General features: G+C 45.1%; 1 protein-coding gene, 1 long non-coding RNA gene and 1 pseudogene across 3 annotated transcripts; all 3 read right to left on the reverse strand.

Moving 5' to 3' along the window:
- Nucleotides 1-1,680: 1,680 nt before the first annotated feature.
- On the reverse strand, nt 1,681-18,946 carry LOC309364730 (cholinesterase-like). The gene is made up of 4 exons (XM_081902543.1): nt 18,826-18,946; nt 14,652-16,109; nt 3,933-4,096; nt 1,681-1,709 (listed from the first exon to the last, which is right to left on the reverse strand). Exons 2-4 carry the CDS (start codon nt 16,100-16,102, stop codon nt 1,696-1,698), a joined length of 1,629 nt encoding a protein of 542 aa, XP_081758669.1. The 5' UTR covers nt 16,103-16,109; nt 18,826-18,946; the 3' UTR covers nt 1,681-1,695.
- On the reverse strand, nt 5,124-6,593 carry LOC309364834 (cholinesterase pseudogene; annotated as a pseudogene). Its single transcript has one exon. The product of its transcript is annotated as a cholinesterase pseudogene (transcript).
- On the reverse strand, nt 12,270-13,932 carry LOC309365271. The gene is made up of 2 exons (XR_014165939.1): nt 13,775-13,932; nt 12,270-12,490 (listed from the first exon to the last, which is right to left on the reverse strand). It is a non-coding gene; the product is annotated as an uncharacterized lncRNA (long non-coding RNA).
- Nucleotides 18,947-20,325: the final 1,379 nt, after the last annotated feature.

The following is a 20,325-nucleotide window of genomic DNA, read 5'->3' on the forward strand; positions in this document are numbered from 1 at the left end:
CTTTTTCTTCCTTTTTTTTTTGTTTCAGAAAACGTATACACTGCTTGATTGTAAAAAAAACAAACCCTCAAAGTGATTTATAGAAAGACAAAACAAGAAAATCAAGAAAAATTTCCAACCCTACTTGAAAACATACAGAGGTTATAATACTCCAACAGATTGAAATGATCTCAACTTTCTTTAAGGTAACAAATAATCTGGAAATAAGTATCTTACATAGAATGAGAAAGGCTCCTGGTGTATCCAGGACCATTAGGTGGAGTGAGACAATCGCCTTAGATGGCAGATGCTGGGGAGATGGAGAGATTGAGTTCCATCATGCACACACACACAATTCCTCCTGAGGGCCATGGTAAAGGTAAAGGGACCCCTGACCATTAGGTCCAGTCGTGACCGACTCTGGGGTTGTGGCGCTCATCTCGCTTTCTTGGCCGAGGGAGCCGGCGTACAGCTTCCGGGTCATGTGGCCAGCATGACTAAGCCGCTTCTGACGAACCAGAGCAGCGCACGGAAATGCCGTTTACCTTCCCGCTGGAGCGGTACCTATTTATCTACTTGCACTTTGATGTGCTTTCGAACTGCTAGGTGGGCAGGAGCAGGGACCGAGCAACGGGAGCTCACCCCGTCGCGGGGATTCAAACCGCCAACCTTCTGATCGGCAAGCCCTAGGCTCTGTGGTTTAACCCACAGCGCCACCCGCGTCCCGAGGGCCATGGTAGGGATGAGCAAATCTGTCACTTTCAGTTTCTCCCTGTTTCTATTTTTCTCCCCCCCAGTCTTCAGTTTTCCACACCTGTTTGTGCTTTGTTTTAAAATAACCTCATGGAAATCCATCAGCATTTTAGTGCAAAATTCTCCTGATAGCTACATTTTTATGCAGGTATGCATACAATTTTTTAAAAGGCAATAATCTTCATATTTTGGCACAGCAATTTCCCTTAATACATCACACATTTTTTTCCTTGATAGTTTCTCCAGTACATGCCTTAACCTTGTTGGAGACTGGCATTGCAAAATCCGGAGAAGGGCTGATTTGGAAGGCTTATCTGTTTCGGTTTGCATGCCGTTCCAGAAAGTGTGAATGAGGTGTGTTTGCCTTTAAATGAAAACTGACAAATTTCTCCCCTCACCCACCCACTGCGTATTCCCCTCTCTTCAAGATCAGAACTGTGTGTGCACAATTGGCATCCATGTGCAAGAGCCCGAGATGCATAGAGTTTTCTAGGGATGGGAATCCTGATTAATCAGAATTTCCATTCTCAGGGAGGAAACATGTCTTCTAGAGACCCCATTCATGCATTTGGTGCTCAGAGGAACTGAATGTCTGAATAGGCTTTACATTTTCATTCAATTCATATCTCAGCAGTTTGTCTGTTTCCTCACTCAGCTTTGCCCCCCCCCCCATGAACTACTACATCCTTTGTTTTCTTTTTAACATTTCTTTTTGACATTTATTCAAAAGTTACAATACAGCGAGTGCAGATTGGAGCGACCAATCTGTGATATTGTGGCAGTGACCAAACTGTCTTGAACAGCTACATCCCAAACAGTTGTGTAGTGTTTTGTAACATGGCTACAGGTCCCACAGATTGTGGGCCTAGCTAACCTGTACCTAAAGTGTGTTTTCCATTGTCTTGGTTCTCATTCTTCGGACCTTTCTCCAAAATGGGTGAAGTGCTGCCTTCTTCAGAGACCTCAGAAAAGGTTTTCTAAAAGAAAAAGAAAAAGAAAGAAAGGGGGAAAGATTTTAAACTTTATTATGAATCAGCAGCTTTCTGCTGGTTGAAGGACTGGCTGCTTCTTGAGAACACAGACATTTTGGACTTAGAAGGTTTTAACAATATTTTTGGATGGCATGCATATTTGTGGTATGACAAGGTTAAAGCTCACAAAGCCTTTAAAAATCATATTGTCAGGAAAGTATTATATAATGTCTGGATTAGATATAAAGACTTGTTGGAAAGAACTGATCAATAGATGGTCAACGAAATCTTCATGCCCAAGATCTGATTAGTCTCTTGACATTAATCTACTGGCATACACTCTTGAGCCAATGAACTTTGTTTGAAACCTGGGAAGATAGAGGCTCTGTGGGGAGGTGGTTCCCATGTTTGAGAAATTGGCAAGTTACCTGTTCTGGATGGCATTGCACTCCCACTAAAAAAGTAGGTGAGTAGTATAGGGGTCTCCCAGAGGCCTCTGTAGCTAGGTGTCCCTTTTACCAGCTATGTCTGATTTGCCAACTATGGCCATTCCTGGACTGGGATAGCCAGTCTACTGTAGTCCATGCATTGGTAACCTCAAGGCTGGATTACTGTAATGTGCTGTGTTTGGGGCTGCCCTTGGGTCCCGTTCAAAAGCTCCAGCTGAGGCAGAATGCTGCAGCCAGACTTTTTTAAAAAAAAATACTCCTACTGTGATGATAACAAGGCTTTCTGGTTCGCAGCCTTCAGCCACCATGCATCCTGTAGCAGAATGTTGTGGGAACCTAAGAGAACTTTTCTAAAAATGGAATAAAAATGGATGGGGAACTAATAATAATAATAATAATAATAATAATAATAATAATAATAATAATAAATTTTATTTATATTCCGCCCTCCCCAGCTGAAGCTGGGCTCAGGGCGGCTAACAACAATCAAAATAATCCAACATTCTAAAAACATTCATTATAAAATTAATTAAAATCAAATTGATGGCAACCATCAAGCAAAATTCTGTGCAGATTGCCAGAGGAGGGGGTCAGGCTGTGCCCTGACCAAAGGCCTGGTGGAACAGCTCTGTCTTGCAGGCCCTAGTCTCTTATGATCCTGCAGTTGTTGTTGGTCTGGAGTGATAGTCCCAATTTGCCTCTCCCGGTTTCTCATTTCTCCCTTCTTAAAAACTCCTGCAAAATGTGTGTGGCAGATAACATAACTATCTGTGTGGTTTTGTTTGGGCGCTTCAGGTTCTTGCTGTTGTTTTCATGTTTTGTAACTGTTACTAAGGGATTTGGGATGTTGGGAGAGTGACCACTGGAGGGCAGGTAAGCCAGTGTGGGAGGCAGAAAGGAGGAGCCTTGAAGCAGTGAATGAAACATACTGCTATGGGGGGTTTCACACTTCCCCCTCTATCCTCTATCCAGGACAGCAAAAGGCATTACAGTGGTACCTCGAGTTACATACGCTTCAGGTTACATACGCTTCAGGTTACAGACTCCGCTAACCCAGAAATAGTACCTCGGGTTAAGAACTTTGCTTCAGGATGAGAACAAAAATCGTGCTCCGGCGGCGTGGCGGCAGCAGGAGGGCCCATTAGCTAAAGTGGTGCTTCAGGTTAAGAACAGTTTCAGGTTAAGAACGGACCTCCGGAACAAATTAAGTACTTAACCCGAGGTACCACTGTATCAACAATCAGGGACACTTTCTAGGCCAGGCAAAAACAATGGGAGTGGTTGTGGGCTGGAGAGAACTGCAAGGGCCAGATAGAGACATGCCAACCTCCCATGCCAACCTCTGACACTGTCCTCTAAAGCTGGCTGGTTAACTAAATAGGTTCCCTTTCTCGAAAGAGCTCTTCTGTAAAGCTTCAGAAGAGTACTTTGATAATGCCCATTTTCAATTATATCACTCCTCAATATTTTGAGCTAGCAATTGCATACCCTCCAACATTTCTCCAATGAAAATGGGATGCCTTATTATTATTATTATTATTATTATTATTATTATTATTATTATTATTCCCTGGCCATCTGACTTGGTTGCCCCAGCCATTCTTCACAGCTTCCATTATATATAGAAACACAACAAAACATTAAAAAAATAATTAAAAACTTCCCTATAGATGTCTTCTAACGGCTGTGTAGTGACTTATCTCCTTGTCTCGGAGTTCACAACAGGAGCACAGCTGAGCAACTACATACACTCCCACTCCCAGAGGAGCCCCAAATTCACCTGCTTCTGTTGCATTTGAAAAAAGAGATGCCAGAAAACCACAGTGTGAGGCAGGTGACCTCCGTTTGGGCTGGGCTGCCTTTCCGCCGATATGAAAGAAGTTCTGCTCTGTGGAATTGTAGACGGGCCACTTCACTTCACTTGCCTCTGACCCGGTGGGATTCCTGTTGGGGCAACAAAGAAACCAGAGAGTAAAGAGCGGGTAATCAATAAATAATACAAGATAGATGGTGGTGATGATGATGATGATATTATTTTATTTATACCCCACCCATCTGGCTGGGCTTCCCCAGCCACTCTGGGTGGCTTCCAACAGAATATTAAAAACACGATAAAACATCAAACATTAAAAACTTCCCTAAACAGGGCTGCCTTCAGATGTCTTCTAAAAGTCAGATTGTTGTTTATTTCCTTGACATCTGCTTGGAGGACAGGGCGGGTGCTACTACCGAGAAGGCCCTCTGCCTGGTTCCCTGTAACCTCACTTCGTGCACTGAGGGAACCGTCAGAAGGCCCTCGGAACTGAACGATGGGGGTGAAGATGCTCCTTCAGGTATACTGGGCCAAGGCCGTTTAGGGCTTTAAAGGTCAGCACTGACATTTTGGATTGTGCTCAGAAATGTACTGGGAGCCAATGTAGGTCTTTCAGGACCAATGTTATGTGGTCTCGGAAGCCACTCCCAGTCACCAGTCTAGCTGCCGCATTCTAGATTAGTTGCAGTTTCTGGATCACCTTCAAAGGGAGCCCCACATAGAGCGAATTGCAGTAGTCCAAGTGGGAGATAACGAGAGCATGCACCACTCTGGCGAGACAGTCTGTGGGCAGGTAGGGTCACAACCTGCGTACCAGATGGAGCTGGTAGACAGCTGCCCTGGACACAGAATTGACCTGCACCTAATAGGAGGATGATAGACAGACAGACTCCAACAAGTGAGAGATGTGGTCTGGGGTGGAAGGCTCATGATGGTTGGATAGAGAGGCCTGGAGAATCACCTTTCTGTCCTCCCCCCCCCCCTCGACTGACATTTCCTACTCTGCCTCTACAAAATTGAAGCCTTTTGCAACAATAACATGCTGGGAAGTGGGATACCCATACATTTCAAGCTGAAACACATTCACGACTTGCACAGAGATCAAAGGCAGCCTCTAGGACACAGATAAGCAGGAAGTGTTCGACGCGGAGGGATTAATGCCTTACCCGCTTCTGGCAAAGTCTGCCCAGTATCGCATCACTCGACGGCTCAATTCAGCATCCTCAGCCGCCGCCTCCGATTGGTTTGTTTGCGACTCGGATGCCATGATTCCAAACAAGTAAGGCAACTCAGCTCCGTGGGGTGTTCCTGCCCACTTGGGCCAAGCGGGAGAATGGTGGTCGAAGTAGTAAACATAAACTGGACTCTCGGCTCCTCCGACCTTTGCAGCAAACTCAGCCAGTGGGCACACAAAGAAGTAATCTCCTAAAAACTGAGTCAAGGCCATTTGGTACTGTTCTGGCCCATGGCTCTCTTGGACGTATTTCAGTATTGTGGCATTGATGGCATTTTGTTTAGTTCCATTTTTTACTGTTTGATTCACCCCTTCATAGAGCTGTTCCCTGGTAAGTATTGAATCGTTTCCTATGATGCTAGGAAATAGCATTAATACCATATGTGACCCTTCGTCAGCACTGACACCAGCGAGAATGGGTTTGCCCTGAACGCCACCAGTCTCCAGGAGCTTGTGGGGATCGTCTGGGATGAACTCCCCATCGGTTGTCAAAGAAAACATAGGTCCCAGGTCAGAATATGCCTTGCCTTCTATCCCCTGTAGGCAGCTAACCATAGCACTGTGGTTAGCTATAGGACACCCCATGAGCTGACTCACATTTACCGAAACTCTTAGGGCATCTTCAGGATTCCGCCAACCCCAGGGGGCATTGGGAACTCCACTCTGAAGCACAGCACGGGCAAATAGGGGTTGGCTGGCCGGTGAAAACAGGTGGAAACCAACTGAGGATCCTCCAGCGCTTACACCAAAGAGCGTTATCTGGGCTGCATCACCACCAAACACAGCTGCGTTCTCACTCACCCACTTCAGAGCCAGATGTTGGTCCCACAAGCCAGCATTTCCTGGGACATCTGGCGGCAGGTACAGGAAACCTAGACTCCCCACTCGGTAATTCATGGAGGCCACAATGACATTCTCTGTAGCAGCTAGGAATGCCCCGTTGTAGATGTCCAGCGAGGCTGTGCCACTGATAAATCCCCCACCGTAGATCCATAGAAGGATGGGCACTGGTTTGACTGGTTGTGGGTTGGGCACCCAGATGTTGAGAAAGAGACAGTCCTCTGAAACTGGTGTGTTGGGAAATAATATGGTGGAATTAGGTAGGAAATCAATAATTGCCTGGTGGCAAGAGTTGCCAAAGGTGGTGGTCTCCAAGACCTGGCTCCACGGCTGATGTGGAACCGGCTTCTGGAAGCGCAGTTTGCCTATGGGGGGCTCAGCATAGGGGATGCCCAGGTAGGCGGTCACAGAGCCAGAGCCAGCTGGGAGCCACTTGCCTCTAATAGGACCACTGCTGGTGACCACCACAGTATCGTTTTCAGAGGCAGAGCTGGAAGCCAGAAGGAAGAGAAGGCAGAAGGAGGAGGGTGAAGCCCAGAATCGAGGCATAGCAGCTGCAGGTGAAAGAATAAGAAATGGGGTTAGGGTGGGAAACACAACAATATATTATTATATATTTCTTTTAGAAATGCTGCAGCCACATGGCAGTCTATTCTGTTCTCCAGATGTTTCCCAGACTCTGGTTTTCCACATCGTATTTCAGCTTTCACATGACATACAACCACATCTGGAAATCTAGTGGGGTATGGTACATGTTTAGTGCATTTCTACTTTATTTGCAAAATAAAGTTTGGTGCATTTCTACTTTATTTGCAAACTGATTTTTTCCCACCGAGAAGCAAACAGCATGAAAAGTGGTGCTAAACTTGCACCATATTCTGCTACATTTCCAGAAGTGCCAGGGATGTGGGTGGCGCTGTGGTCTAAGCCACTGAACCTCCTGGGCTAGTCGATCAGAAGGTCAGCGGTTCGTATCCCTGCGACGGGGTGAGCTCCCGTTGCTCAGCTTCTGTCAACCTAGCAGTTCAAAAGCACACCAGTGCAAGTAGATAAAGAAGTACTGCTGTGGCGGGAAGATAAATGCGTTTCCATGCACTCTGGCACACGTCATGGTGTTCCGTTGCGCCAGAAGCGGTTTAGTCATGCTGGCCACATAACCTGGAAAGCTGTCTGTGGACAAACGCCAGCTCCCTCGGCCAGCTCCCTCCAACCCCAGTCGCCTTTGACTGGACTTAACCGTCCAGGGGTCCTTCACCTTTATCCTTTTTTACCCAGAAGTGCCCTTCATGTGAAAGCTCAAATGAGGTGCAGAAATTAACAGGGAAACAGCATGAAAGAAAACTGCAATGTGAATGCAACCCAAGTTAACCATATAACAAGATGGGGAATCTGTGGCATTCCAAGTGCTATGGGATATCAGTTCCAATCAGCTTCAGCCAACATGACCAATTGCCAGGTCATTAATGCAACCCAGGATTGGAGAGAGGGGGAGACCAGTTTTTTTTTAAGAGAAAGAAAGAAATGGCTTGTTGATTTCATCTTCTCAAGAATTCTCAATATACTGGTTGGTGAAGGATACTGTGTGAAGGGCAAGGAAGTGAGGATCTCCCAAGCTGGGAAAAGAATGGGAAACTCCCAAGTGAAATCTGGGGGTCTTCACTTCCTTCTGTCTGGGATAAGGGCTAATACATACTGTCAGGGAACTGCCATCGGAGCCAGAGGTGGAGGCAAGGCTCCAGAGCGATGCTGGAGAGGGTCCCAGCAGGGAGAGAGGCAGCCCATCTGCTGGGGAAGGAAATCAGCATAACACCAGGGATAAAGGGGGGCGGATGGAGGAATCGGAGAGGGGGCTCCAGGACTCTTCCCCGGAGACCAGTGGGGAGAGCACGGGTACTCCGCTGCCCACACCCTCCCTGTGCAGAAGACTTCCGCGCAGGGAGAGTAGGAGGAGACTTGGCGTCAAAGAACTTCTTTGCTGGAAGAAGTTCAAGAAACGCCCACTGACGGATTCTGCCAGCAACTGAAACAGCCACGAAGTGAAGGGCTGTCCAGACAGAAAGAGTTCAACCGGGTAACCTAGCCAGGAGTTGCGTCAACTTACGCACGAGCAACCCCTATAACCATTACACATACCTGTGAGAGAGGACCTTTGTTCTTTCTCCTTTTCTCTTTTTTATTTTTGTTTAGATCAGTTTGTTTCTTAATGTAATCTATTATGAAAGCTTTTAATGAAACCTTAATTATAAAAGATATTCCCATCTACAACACAACCGCACATTCTCTGCAGTAGTGTACTTACCAAATATCTTTGCTCTAGATGCAAGAAGGGGGCACTTATGGAGGCTTCAGACTGCTCCTTGGGGGTGCTGCAAGGAAAGCAGTTCCACCTCTGCAGTTCTTACACTCCCTTCCCCGTCTTTGAGACTGATGTGTTGGTCGCTGGTGCTCCTTTTGTATTGTAAGGCCTGTGTGGCAAGAGCATCTTCCAGGAATTGCAAGGCTCCTGTGTTATGTTTCATGCTCACATCCGGGTGCCCTTAAGCCACCAGGTACGACTGTCCTGAAATGTGACATTCTTTCTTCTAATGAATGTTATTTCACCATCACAACAGCTGACATTTTAAGTCACCAAGAATTACTTAACATTTTAACTACTGGTCATTCAATTGGGTCTTGCTTCAGAGCTAGAATCAGAATTGCATTGGGGTGAGGGGGTCTGAATGATTCTGAATTCCATCCTCTAGTTCCCTTTGTGCCTGGTGACGGGGGGGGGGGGAATCTATATACAGTGGTACCTCAGCTTCAGAACTTATTTCTTTCTGGAGGTCCGTTCTTAAACTGAAACTGTTCTTAACCTGAAGCACCACTTTAGCTAATGGGGCCTCCTGCTGCCACTGGAGCACGATTTCTGTTCTCATCCTGAAGCAAAGTTCTTAACCCGAGGTACTATTTCTGGATTAGTGGAGTCTGTATCCGGAAGCGTATGTAACCTAAAGCATCTGTAACCCGAGGTACCACTGTATTTTAACTATGCTACTCAATCGGAAGAGCATGAGACTCTGAATCTCAGGGTCATGGGTCTGGGTCCCATGTTGGGCACGGCAAAGAGTCAGACTACATGACCCTTGTGGTCCCTTCAAACTCTACAAGTATTACAATTACAAATGTTAAGAACATCAGAAGAGCCTGCTGCATCAGGCCAGTGCCCCTTCTAGCCCAGGATCCTGTTCTCCCCATGGCCAACCGGATGCCTGTGGGGAAACCCACAATTGGAATGTGAGCATAAGAGCCCTCTCTCCCGCCTGTGGTTTTCAGCAACTGGTATTCAGAACCCTCGCTGCCTAAAACTGTGGATACAGAGCATCAGCATCTTTACCGCAGCTGCCGTGCGATTTCTGTTCTCATCCTGAGGTAAAGTTCTTAACCCGAGGTACTACTTCCAGGTTAGTGGAGTCTGTAACCTGAAGCATCTGTAACCTGAGGTACCACTGTATAAGTGATTCTTCATGCAAGGGAACTTCCAGCTATCAATACAGTGGTACCTCAGGTTACAGATGCTTCAGGTTACAGACTCCGCTAACCCAGAAATAGTACCTCGGGTTGAGAACTTTACCTCAGGATGAGAACGGAAATCGTGCGGTGGCAGCAGGAGGCCCCATTAGCTAAAGTGGTACCTCAGGTTAAGAACAGTTTCAGGTTAAGAACGGACCTCCAGAACGAATTAAGTTCTTAACCCGAGGTACCACTGTACCGTAATCAATCTGAGAGGGGGAGGAAAATGAGCACCTGGGATCCTGTTGTATAAGTGCTAATGCAGGGACCTTTGACACACTTCCAGCATTGGTCTGGCCAAACATGTTGTGCTCCCGCTCTGTTTAAGCAATATGGTTGCTTTTCTGTCACTCTCATCGGAAGGCCAAGGTCTCTGTGGGGCCTTCATCAAAAGCAGCAGCAAATAAATAAATAATGCACTCAGGTTCCAGCAGCTTCCAGAAGACGCAGACCTGGCACAATGTCAGGTTTGATCCGACACGGCTACTCTATTGCATGCACGAAACATGCCATGACTACTGGGTGTCATCAGTGCCAGATTTACGTATGAGCTAAACAAGCTATAGCTAAGGGCCCCACTCTCTTGGGGGCCCCCCAAAAAAATTAAAGGAAAAAAACCTGGATGTACATTTCCAAAAGATAAGATAAAAAAAACATTTTGTTATGTGCAAATGGCTTTAGATACCTATTAGGTCCATAAATTACCATATAGCATATATTCAACACAAAAAACAGTGACAATTCGTTGTTGACAAAGGACAGCTGGGCATATAAAGGGCCCCATTACCTTCAGTAGTTTAGGACCTCATCAAATCTAAATCCACCCCTGGGTATGTAGGCTTTAGCAGCACCCAGATTAGCAATGTGCAACTCAGAGTCTGTTCCAGCTTTCATGTTCTGTGTGTCTGTTCCAGATTTCAAGCTCCGGTTTCTTTAGGGACGTTTTTAATATTTGATGTTTTATCGTGTTTGTAATATTGTGTTGGGAGCTGCCCATAGTGGCTGGGGAAACCCAGACAGATGGGCAGGATATAAATGATGATGATGATGTAGCAAATAATCTGTAGGAAAATGAGAAACTGAAGCGGACAAATTTGCTTCTGTAGAATGAGAAAAACTCCTGATGGATCTAGGGTCAGCCTTAGCATTAGGGCAAAGAGAGACTATTGCCTTAGAAGGCTGATGCTGGAATGATGGGGAGTTTCAGCAAGTGTGTGTGTGTGTGTGTGTGTGCGCACACACACACACACACACACCACTCCTCCGGGAAACCATGGAAAAGATGGGCAAATCTGTCCATTTCAGTTTCTCATTTCATCCCTTCTTAAATTCAGTTCTCCACATTTCCACATCAGTTGGTCATAAATTCAGGGGGATTTTAGTGTGAATGTCTCTCCTAATATATACATTTTTATGCAATTTTATCCAATACTCATATCTCTGCAAACTAATTTCCCCTAATATAACACATTTTTGTATGTCATTTTCTCCAATGTATGCCTTTCTACGCACTCTTTACCCTAGTAATATGTGTTTTTGTAAACATTGCTTGACTGGAAAATTGCATTGCAAAATTCAGAGAATTGCACATTTTGAAGGATGTCTGTGCTTTGGTTGGTATGTCTCAACACAAAGTGTGAATTAGGTAAACTTGCCTTTCAATGCAAACTAGATGGAATTTTCCCCTCATCCCTGTCAGCATTCCCCTCAGTATGAGATTAGGGCTGTATGTGCCACAAGTTATGCAAACCAGGAAACTAGGCTGCTGCCCTCAAATTGCCAGTGTTGAAAGTAGTGGTCATTGAATTACGGATCAGTCGATTATCAGTCGATTTCTTGTCCAGATAAGTCTTGCGTGCTTCATTTAAGTTTTATTCATCAGTTCGTCCCATCCCAATGTGTGATAAAAGCACTTTAAAAACTACACAAACATGTGCATTATATTTGAAACAGCTTCCCTCCCACAAAATGTGCATTTTGTACATGCTTTGTGCATTTTATGCATGTTTTGGCTTAGCATATCTATCTGATGTTGGGAAAGATTGAGGGCACAAGAAGAAGGGGACGACAGAGGGCAAGATGGTTAGACAGCGTTCTCGAAGCTACAAACATGGGTCTGACCAAACTGCGGGAGGCAGTGGAAGATAGGAGTGCCTGGCGTGCTCTGGTCCATGGGGTCATGAAGAGTCGGACACAACTAAACGACTAAACAACAACAATAACATCTATCTTATATGCATTTTGTTATGTTTTTGCACTGAGAACCAGATCATAGTATTTAGTGTGCCATTGAAAACGAAATGATACCTATGTTCCGTTTCCAGGATGTGCAAATTACATTGGCTCGATTAAAAAAATGCAGACTGAGCAAACTTTTCAAGGATCTTTATTAGGAATAAGTTGTTGTCAAAGCATTAAATCCTATAAATGAGATGGGGGCAAAGGGAGTGACCCAGCTAACCTCTATTAGAACAAGGCTGTCCTCACACCATTCCCTTCCGTTTTTCTGCCACTCAAGGAGTCAGTATCTATATATACTTAGTGTGTGAAGATGCTATCCAAAATTCACAGGCCAGTCTCACTGGCCATCCTACCTAGGGAATGTGTCGTTGGTATTGTTCCAGATCCCCATTCTTCTTGAAGAAACCCAAGTATTCTGGAGATACCAAATGCCTGAAGAGGGTTTACATTTTTATTCAATTCATATCACAGTAATTTCTTCCTTCATTCAGGTTTGTTGCGATGAATAGCTATGCTACCGTATGGTTTGTACATGACTGCAGATCCCTCAGAGTTTGGCCTAGCTAAACTGTTCCTGAGGCATGGTTTTTGCCATCTCCGGCCTCATTCTTCACATCTTTCTCCTGAACAGGTGGTATACAACCTTCTTCAGATTTCCCTGCAAAAGGAAAAATAAACAATGGTTGGGAGAAATAACTGATCAACAGAAGATCAAACTCCTTGTGCAGGAGATCTGATTAGTCTCCCGGTTTTTGTTTCCCATCAAAAGCAGGCCAGAATCCTTCCCCCCTGCATTCTTATGGTACTCCTCATGCCCCATTGAAGATGGGGTCCTAAGCTGCTTCACAGGAAGTTCTCTGAGGCATCTAAGGGGAGCAAGTATTCCCTTCCCCAGCTCACATTTTTAAAAATGTTTTACCGCAGTGGCTCCTGCAGTGACGATAGCAAGGCTCCAGCCATCATGTCTCCTGTAACAGAATACTGCGGGAACTAAAAATGAAAAAGGAAGATGGGAAACACATGGCCCTCCAGATGTTGTTGGCCTGTAATGCTCATCCTTGACCACTGTGGATGAACAGATCTGCCCGTTTTGGTTCTCCCAGGTTCTCATTTCTCTGTTCTTATAATTCAGTTCTCCACATTTCTCCAGCAATTGGCAATTTAAAAAAACAAAACTTATGAAATGTTGTGTTGCAGATAACGTAACTGTCAGGGAACTGCCATCGGCTCAGAGGCGAGAAATAGAAGAGCAGTTGTGTTACAGGGAGCCTCCAAAAATCTTGTGAAGCAATTCCTCTTCCGGGGAGGAGTAAAGTCCCACCTCAAGTGGGGAAGAGGTGCAAGGACCAGAGGATGCTGGTGGGAGCCTTAACACCGCTCCTGGGCAAGCCGGACAGGAGGGAAACACGCCCTTGCCATCGCCCATCCTGTGCAGTAACCAAAGGCACAAAGAGGGAAGGAGAAGGTTGGGGGCAACAAAACTCTTATGTTGGGGGAGGTCCAAAGAAAGACCACTCCCGGATTCTGCTGGCGATTGAGCTAGACATGAGCTTTGGGGCTCTTCACTGTAAATAGTTTGCACCAAAATAAAGCCTGTAAAACACAGGTTGGAGTCCTGGCTGGTTACTCGAGCAACCTCAACAACCACCTAACAGTAACTATTCGTGTGGTGGCTCTTATTTTAATGTTTGATAAAGCCTGAAGCCTGGGAAAGGCAGAGGATAAGTCAGTAAGGGAGTGGGGAGGAGAGGAGGGACCCTGGAGCACTGAGGGGACAAGATAGCTGTGGGGAGTTTGTGGAGGACCTCTGATAAGAGAAAAATGCCCCCTTTTAATAAAATCCCTTCTCCATATTTTCATCTAGCAACTGAGGGCTGTAGGTTCTCAAACCAGAGCTGGGTATCGCCATATCCCCCCTTTCCAAAGAGAGTCCTGAACTCACTTGCTTCTATTTCATTTGCTAGATGAGTGGCCAGGAAAGCACATCGTGGACCAGGTGGCATCCATTTGTGCTGGGCTGCCTCTGTGGTGATGTGGAAGACGTTCTGCTCTGTAGCATTGTAGACAGGCCACTGTTCCTCATTCGGCGCAGACAAAGAAATCAGAGCTTTATTACAGCCTCAGACTGATTTCAGGGTGAGGACCCAATGCTTGAAGTAGACAGAGCTGACATGAAAGTCAGAAGCAAGTAGTCACCCCTAGAACATTTTCAGTTCGGAAAACCACAGATCAGTTACCAAATGGGAACATTTAGATTTGTATACACTGAAACGTATGTGCACATGTTGTTTTTTACGATCCAGGTTCCACCATTTACTTATTTTTATTTAATTAATTGGATTGTCAGATGTTGAAGCAGTTTGCAGGAGCAGAATAGATATTTTAAAATAATAACATTCAGAAATTTACAAAAAGTAATCCAAAAAATAAAAAAATTAAAGTATAAATAAAATCAGCAGCTGAAAATATTGTTGTGAGTCTAGGGGAGGGTAGCCTGCATGATGCTGGCGTTCCTTGTAATTCTTGGGGTCCAAGACCTACTGGGGGGTTAATGCTGTCAACCTCTCCATCATAGGAGCAGGTTGCATATCTATGTGTGTGTAAATAAACCATATATCCTAAAGACATGGCAGTCTTCATCCCAAGGAAACCAAACCGAGGTGAAACACCTGGAACTCTGAAATCTAGTACCACTTAGATATTGGGATGGTGTGCAACAAGATAATTGCTTCATTTATTTTTAAAAACATAGTAAAAGGCATGTTGGTATATATGGGCTGGCATACTTAGTTCTTGGCATAGAAAGGTTAATAACTTACCCGCTTCTGGCAAACTCCGCCCAGTATCTCATCACTCGCCGGCTCAATTCCACCTCCGCCTCCGATGGGTCTTTCCGCAATGACGCTGCCAAGTTTCCAAATAAGTAGGGGATCTCTGCTCCGTGGGGAGTCCCTATCCACTCTGGCCAAGGAAAGCCAGAACTGCGGTGGCTGAAGGAATAAACATAAGCTGGGCTCCCAAGCTCCCTGGCCTTTGCAGCAAACTCCATCACTGGGCATAAATAGGGATAATCTCCCAAATACTGAATCAAGGCCAAACGGTACCGCTCTGGCCCTTGAAAGTATTCAACATACTTCAGGGCTATAGCCCTGGCAATGTCTTCTGTTTTCAGAGTTTCCAGCACCCCTTCAAGGAGCTGCTCCCAGGTCAGGATCCCATCATTTACTTCAGCACTAGGAAGCATAAGGTATGCCAGGAATGAGTCTTCATTAGCCACGACACCAGTGAGAATGGGTTTGCCTTGAATGCCTCTCTCCAGGAGCTTTCGGGGCTCATCAGTAAGAAATTCCCCATCCACTGTTATTGATCTGATACCACAGAGTTCAGAAAGTGCATGGCTCTCAATTTCCTTCCCCTGTAGGCAGCTGACCATCGCACTGTGGTTAGTTTTAGGACACCCCATGAGCTGACTCACCATCACTGATTCTCTTTTGGCATCTTCAGGACTCCTCCAAATCCGGTGAGCAGTGGGAACTGCACTATGAAGCACACCACGGGCAACAAGGGGTTGGCTTGCCGGTGAAAGCAGGTGGAAACCTGCTAAAACTCCTCCTTCACCTACACCAAGGAGAGTCAACCGAGCTGGATCCCCGCCAAAGACAGCTGCATTCTCACTCACCCACTTCAGAGCTAGATGTTGGTCCCACAATGCAACATTTCCTGGGGCAGCTGGCGGCAGGTACAGGAAACCCATGGTCCCCATGCGGAAATTCAAGTTGCACACAATGACATTCTCTGTAGCAGCTAGTAAGCCTCCATTTAAGACATCTGCTGAAGCTGAGTTCATGCTAAAAACCCCACCATGGATCCATACAAGGATGGGCACTGGTGTGACTGGCCGTGGGTGAGGCACCCAGATGTTGAGGAAGAGGCAGTCCTCTGAAAGTGGTGTGTTTGGAGTCCATATGGGTCGATCAGGGAAGGAATCGTTATTAAACTGAAGGCAAGAGTTGCCAAAGGTGGTGGCCTCCAAGACCTGGCTCCACGGCTGATGTGGAACCGGCTTCTGGAAACGCAGTTTGCCTATGGGGGGCTCAGCATAGGGGATGCCCAGGTAGGCGGTCACAGAGCCAGAGCCAGCTGGGAGTCTTTTGCCTCTAATAGGACCACTGCTGGTGACCACCACAGTATCATCTTCAGAGGCAGAGCTTGAAGCCAGGAGGAAGAGGAGGAGGCACAAGGAGGAGGGTGAAGTCCAGAAACGAGGCATAGTAGCTCTAGCTGAATGAATCAGAAATAGGAGTGGCATGGGAAACACAACATAAATATTCTATTTTTCTTATTGGGGTGCCTACTCTAAGATAACCATGTAAAACAAGATTGTGAACCTGTGGTGTTGTTGGACTTCTCACCAGCTTCAGCTAACATAACCTATAGGCATGTGAGGAATACAACTGGGCACTGAAGAAGGAAAGCAGGGACCAAGGCCAGTTCTTTTTTTCTAGAAAAAAATGTTCAGGAGTACTCAAATTCCACACTGCTTCACACATTAAACGCTCGATTCCGTCTGAGACTCAGGAAATACCATGACAGGAAATGAGGCCGCCATTGCGGGTAGCAACAGAACTGACAATTCACTGTACTAGTGAAGAAACCAATTTAAAGAAAAATAAATAGTTTCTTCTCCCATTAGATTAACAAAATGTTTAGGGGTATCCCTCCCCCCAGAAAAAAAAACACTGATCAAGGCATTGGTACAAATTTTCAATAGGAAACAATCATTCCTAAACTTCGTTTATTCAAGAACTGTCAGCCTTACACCACATTTGCACATGGCTTGCAGGGATAGAGTTACAAAATTCAGGGAGCAGCCATGCGAGCTGTAAAGGGCAGAGGAATACAGTGGTACCTCGGGTTACAGACGCTTTAGGTTACAGACTCCGCTAACCCAGAAATAGTTAAGAACTTTGCTTCAGGATGAGAACAGAAAGCGTGCTCCGGCGGCGCGGCAGCAGCAAGAGGCCCCATTAGCCACAGTGGTGCTTCAGGTTAAGCACAGTTTCAGGTTAAGAACGGACCTCCAGAACGAATTAAGTACTTATCCTGAGGTACCACTATATATGGAACAGGGAGACAGTTCCATAGAATCATAGAGCTGGAAGGAATTCTGAGGTGGATGGACGAGAAGGCTCTTGGGTTCCCTTCGAACTCTACAGGACTATGATTCTAACCACCCTGAGGGCTGACATTCTTCTTCCAGTAAATGTTACATCACTGCCTCACCTGCTGATGTTTTGAGATTATTTCAGATAGCCATCAGATAGCTGTCACTCTTTAGTCATCTTGCCTGGAGACTAGGTTCATTCAAAAAAAATTTCCATTCAGGCAGGCATCATTGTATGTGTAAATTCACAAAACCTTCAGGCTCTTTTTGCAAAATAATAACTGACTAAGATGTGTTACAATCAGGAGTGACAGGAAGGCCAACCTTCCAGATGTTGGCACAGGCAAATCAAGGGATTTGCATGCAGTATGGCATGCTGCTATTTTATTTAGAAGACAGAAATGTATGCAATATCCCCCATCTTTGGTTGCCCCCAAAATATGGAAATCTGAAATGATGATGATGATGGGGGTGGGTATAATTTTCTCTGATTCTCCCAGAATTAGGTTAACCATAGTGACAAGTCCCTAGGGTCTATGAAGTCCCCAAGGATCACATTCAGCAGTCACCACACCTGAGGTTCACCACACCTTTTACTCTACCATATTTTGTAGAAAATGGGGTTTTCATATGGGCAGTGAATATCGGCCAACTGACCATACGTTCAGTATGGCCTTAGCAATAGGTCCCATTTGATGAAACTGTTTATTTTTTATCGATTTCTATTTTGCCCTAAAAGGCTCTCCAGGTTCTTTTAAATGTGGGAAAGATATCACACTTCACCATCACAATGCTGCAATACAATAATATCACACATTTATATTTAAAAACAAAACAAAACAAACCTTTCTCCTCAATGCCATCATTAACCATAACGTCTGAAACCGGAAACGAATATCTTAATATGGGTGCGAGAGTCTTAATCTGTTTTTAGTTCACTGATAACTTTTTTTAAATAATATTTCTTGTTGTTAATTCTTCTTACTGATACTGTTATTGTTTTATCTTTTTGTAAAGCACTTTGAGTGTCTTTTAACAGTCAAATGGCATATACATTATCTGCAAAAAATAAAAAATAGGACATAGAACAACAGCTTTTATAGGACCGTAAACACCCTTTAAGGTGGCAAGGGACTCTTTCCAGCTTTTTCTGATGTTTTGATGGTTTCTAATCCCTGTAGCATCCTTAGCACATATAGTTATTCATTACTGTACTATTCATACCTATTTCATTTATTTAACAGAATTTTTGGTACCTCTAAATTATGAATGCAACAGGTAATTGGATATATCACATCTCTCAATCATGCACATCTATCCTAACAGCTACACCTTAAATGGAGAAATTGAAAAGAGTCTCCTTCTTCTTCAAATCTGCTGGGGCATCCACACCCAGTTACTCAAAGTATCATCAAACTTTACTTCAGCCATTCTATGGGTGAAGTTTCTCCAGAATTACTGCTGTACAGTTGGGCAGAAGGGGCTATCATTCAAAACACCCAAGACAAACCCAACCAAAAGAAGGTAAAAAAAAAAATGGACACTGCTAGAACTCAGTGTGAAGAAGTGTGCATGCACACGAAAGCTCATACCAAGAACTAATCTGGTCTTTAAGGTGCTACTGGAAGAAATTTTTTTTTGTTTCAAGTTTCTGATATACATTCCTATGGCTGGTCTTCTACCTGTTCTCCAAAGAACATTCCCCCTTTCTCATTCATTTTTAGAGGCAGTCTGATTTGTGGTCTAGAGTTGCTGTGCCTCCAGTTTTTGGTAATGTTCTGAGTTAACCCCCATGGCCAGCTCACATCACATTTCTGTTCCTTACAGACTCACCCTGATGGGGTTCTCCTGCTCCTCAGTATCCCCTGCAGCTCACTCTGAAGAGGAAAGTTAGGTACTGCTGAGGATCCAGAGACTCTTATGAAAAACACCTGGTCAGGGAACATCTGCACATCTGTACATATGCAAAAGTCAATGACCGACTGGCTTTGCTCACCCAGTGGGAGGAGGCTTCACCTTGGCAGCATCAGAATGTAGGCCAGGGGTCAGAGAGACCTTGCTTTTACATAAATTGGGAGAAGGTGCAGGGGGAAAGACAAAGGGCTGCCTCCAAAATAAGTCATACTCAGAGGAGATCCACCCAATTAAAGGACATGACTATTATAGGACAATTGATTTCCATGTGTCTACTCTGAGTAGAACTTAAAAGGATTCAGCCCAAGGTAATTGCAGTCCTCCTATCCTTTGGCCACAGAGTAATACCAATGTCCACAAATACAACCAACCAGTAGCCTGGCTCTCAGAACAAAATGCAGTGCTTAAGTGAATAATTGTGTGACTCTTCTGTCAGCACCCAATCCATGGACTGGCTGGACACAGAGAAGTGGTAGAAGGCACCAGGTAGGTAACCCCAAGGGAAGAAGGATCAAAGCTTGGGGATTGGTGGTGGGGTGACAATGAGTGATCAGATGGAGAAGAAGAAGCAGACTGGGAGGAGGAGGTGTTGGACTCTGAAGAGGTAACAAGGTTCAGTGAGCAGGAAGAGTCTGTGGCCGAGGGAAGCCCGAATCAGAGGCAGAAGCAGAAGCTGGAGAGGAGGGGGGGCAATAGGTAGAGAAGAGTCAGGCTGGTGAAGAAGCCAGGGTATCTTCCACTCCTGCTGCGACCAGCTCTCCCGCCCCCTGTTCTCCTAGAACCAGAAGAGTTATGAAGAGGGATGAGCAAAAACAGGCACAATGACAGAGTCTCAGATTGCTTAGGAAGGATTTGGGGGAGGAGGAAACATAAGCATCTATGGCAGCCTTTCTCTGTGGGTCCCCAGATGTTGAACTACAACTCCCATTGCCCCTAGCTAGCAAGGCCAGAGCTCAGGGATGATGGGAGTTGTAGTCCAACAACATCTGGGGACCCACAGGTTGAGAACCACTGGTGGGAAGGTGATTACTGTGATTACTGAATTCAGTGATTACTGAATTGGGGGTGAATATATCAGTGGATTTCTTCTCCAGTCTTGCATGTTTCACTTAAGTTTTGTTCATCACTTCAACCCACCCTAAATTGTAAAAAAAAAAAATCACTTTAAAAACTACACAGCATTTGATTTACTTTTGAAAGTGTTTCCTTCCCACGAAATGTGCATTTTGTACATGTTTTGGTGTTCTGTACATATTTAGACTTAACGTATCTGTTTTATATGCATTTTGTTATGTTTTTGAGCTGAGATCTGGACTGCAGTATTTAGTGTACTGTGAAAACCAAATGTTACCTGTGTTCTGATCTGCATATAATTTCCAATAGCATTGGCTCAATTTAAAAATGCAGATGGAAAA

This window comes from Podarcis melisellensis (assembly GCF_964234715.1).
Source record: "Podarcis melisellensis genome assembly, chromosome: 2".
Lineage (NCBI taxonomy): Eukaryota > Metazoa > Chordata > Lepidosauria > Squamata > Lacertidae > Podarcis > Podarcis melisellensis.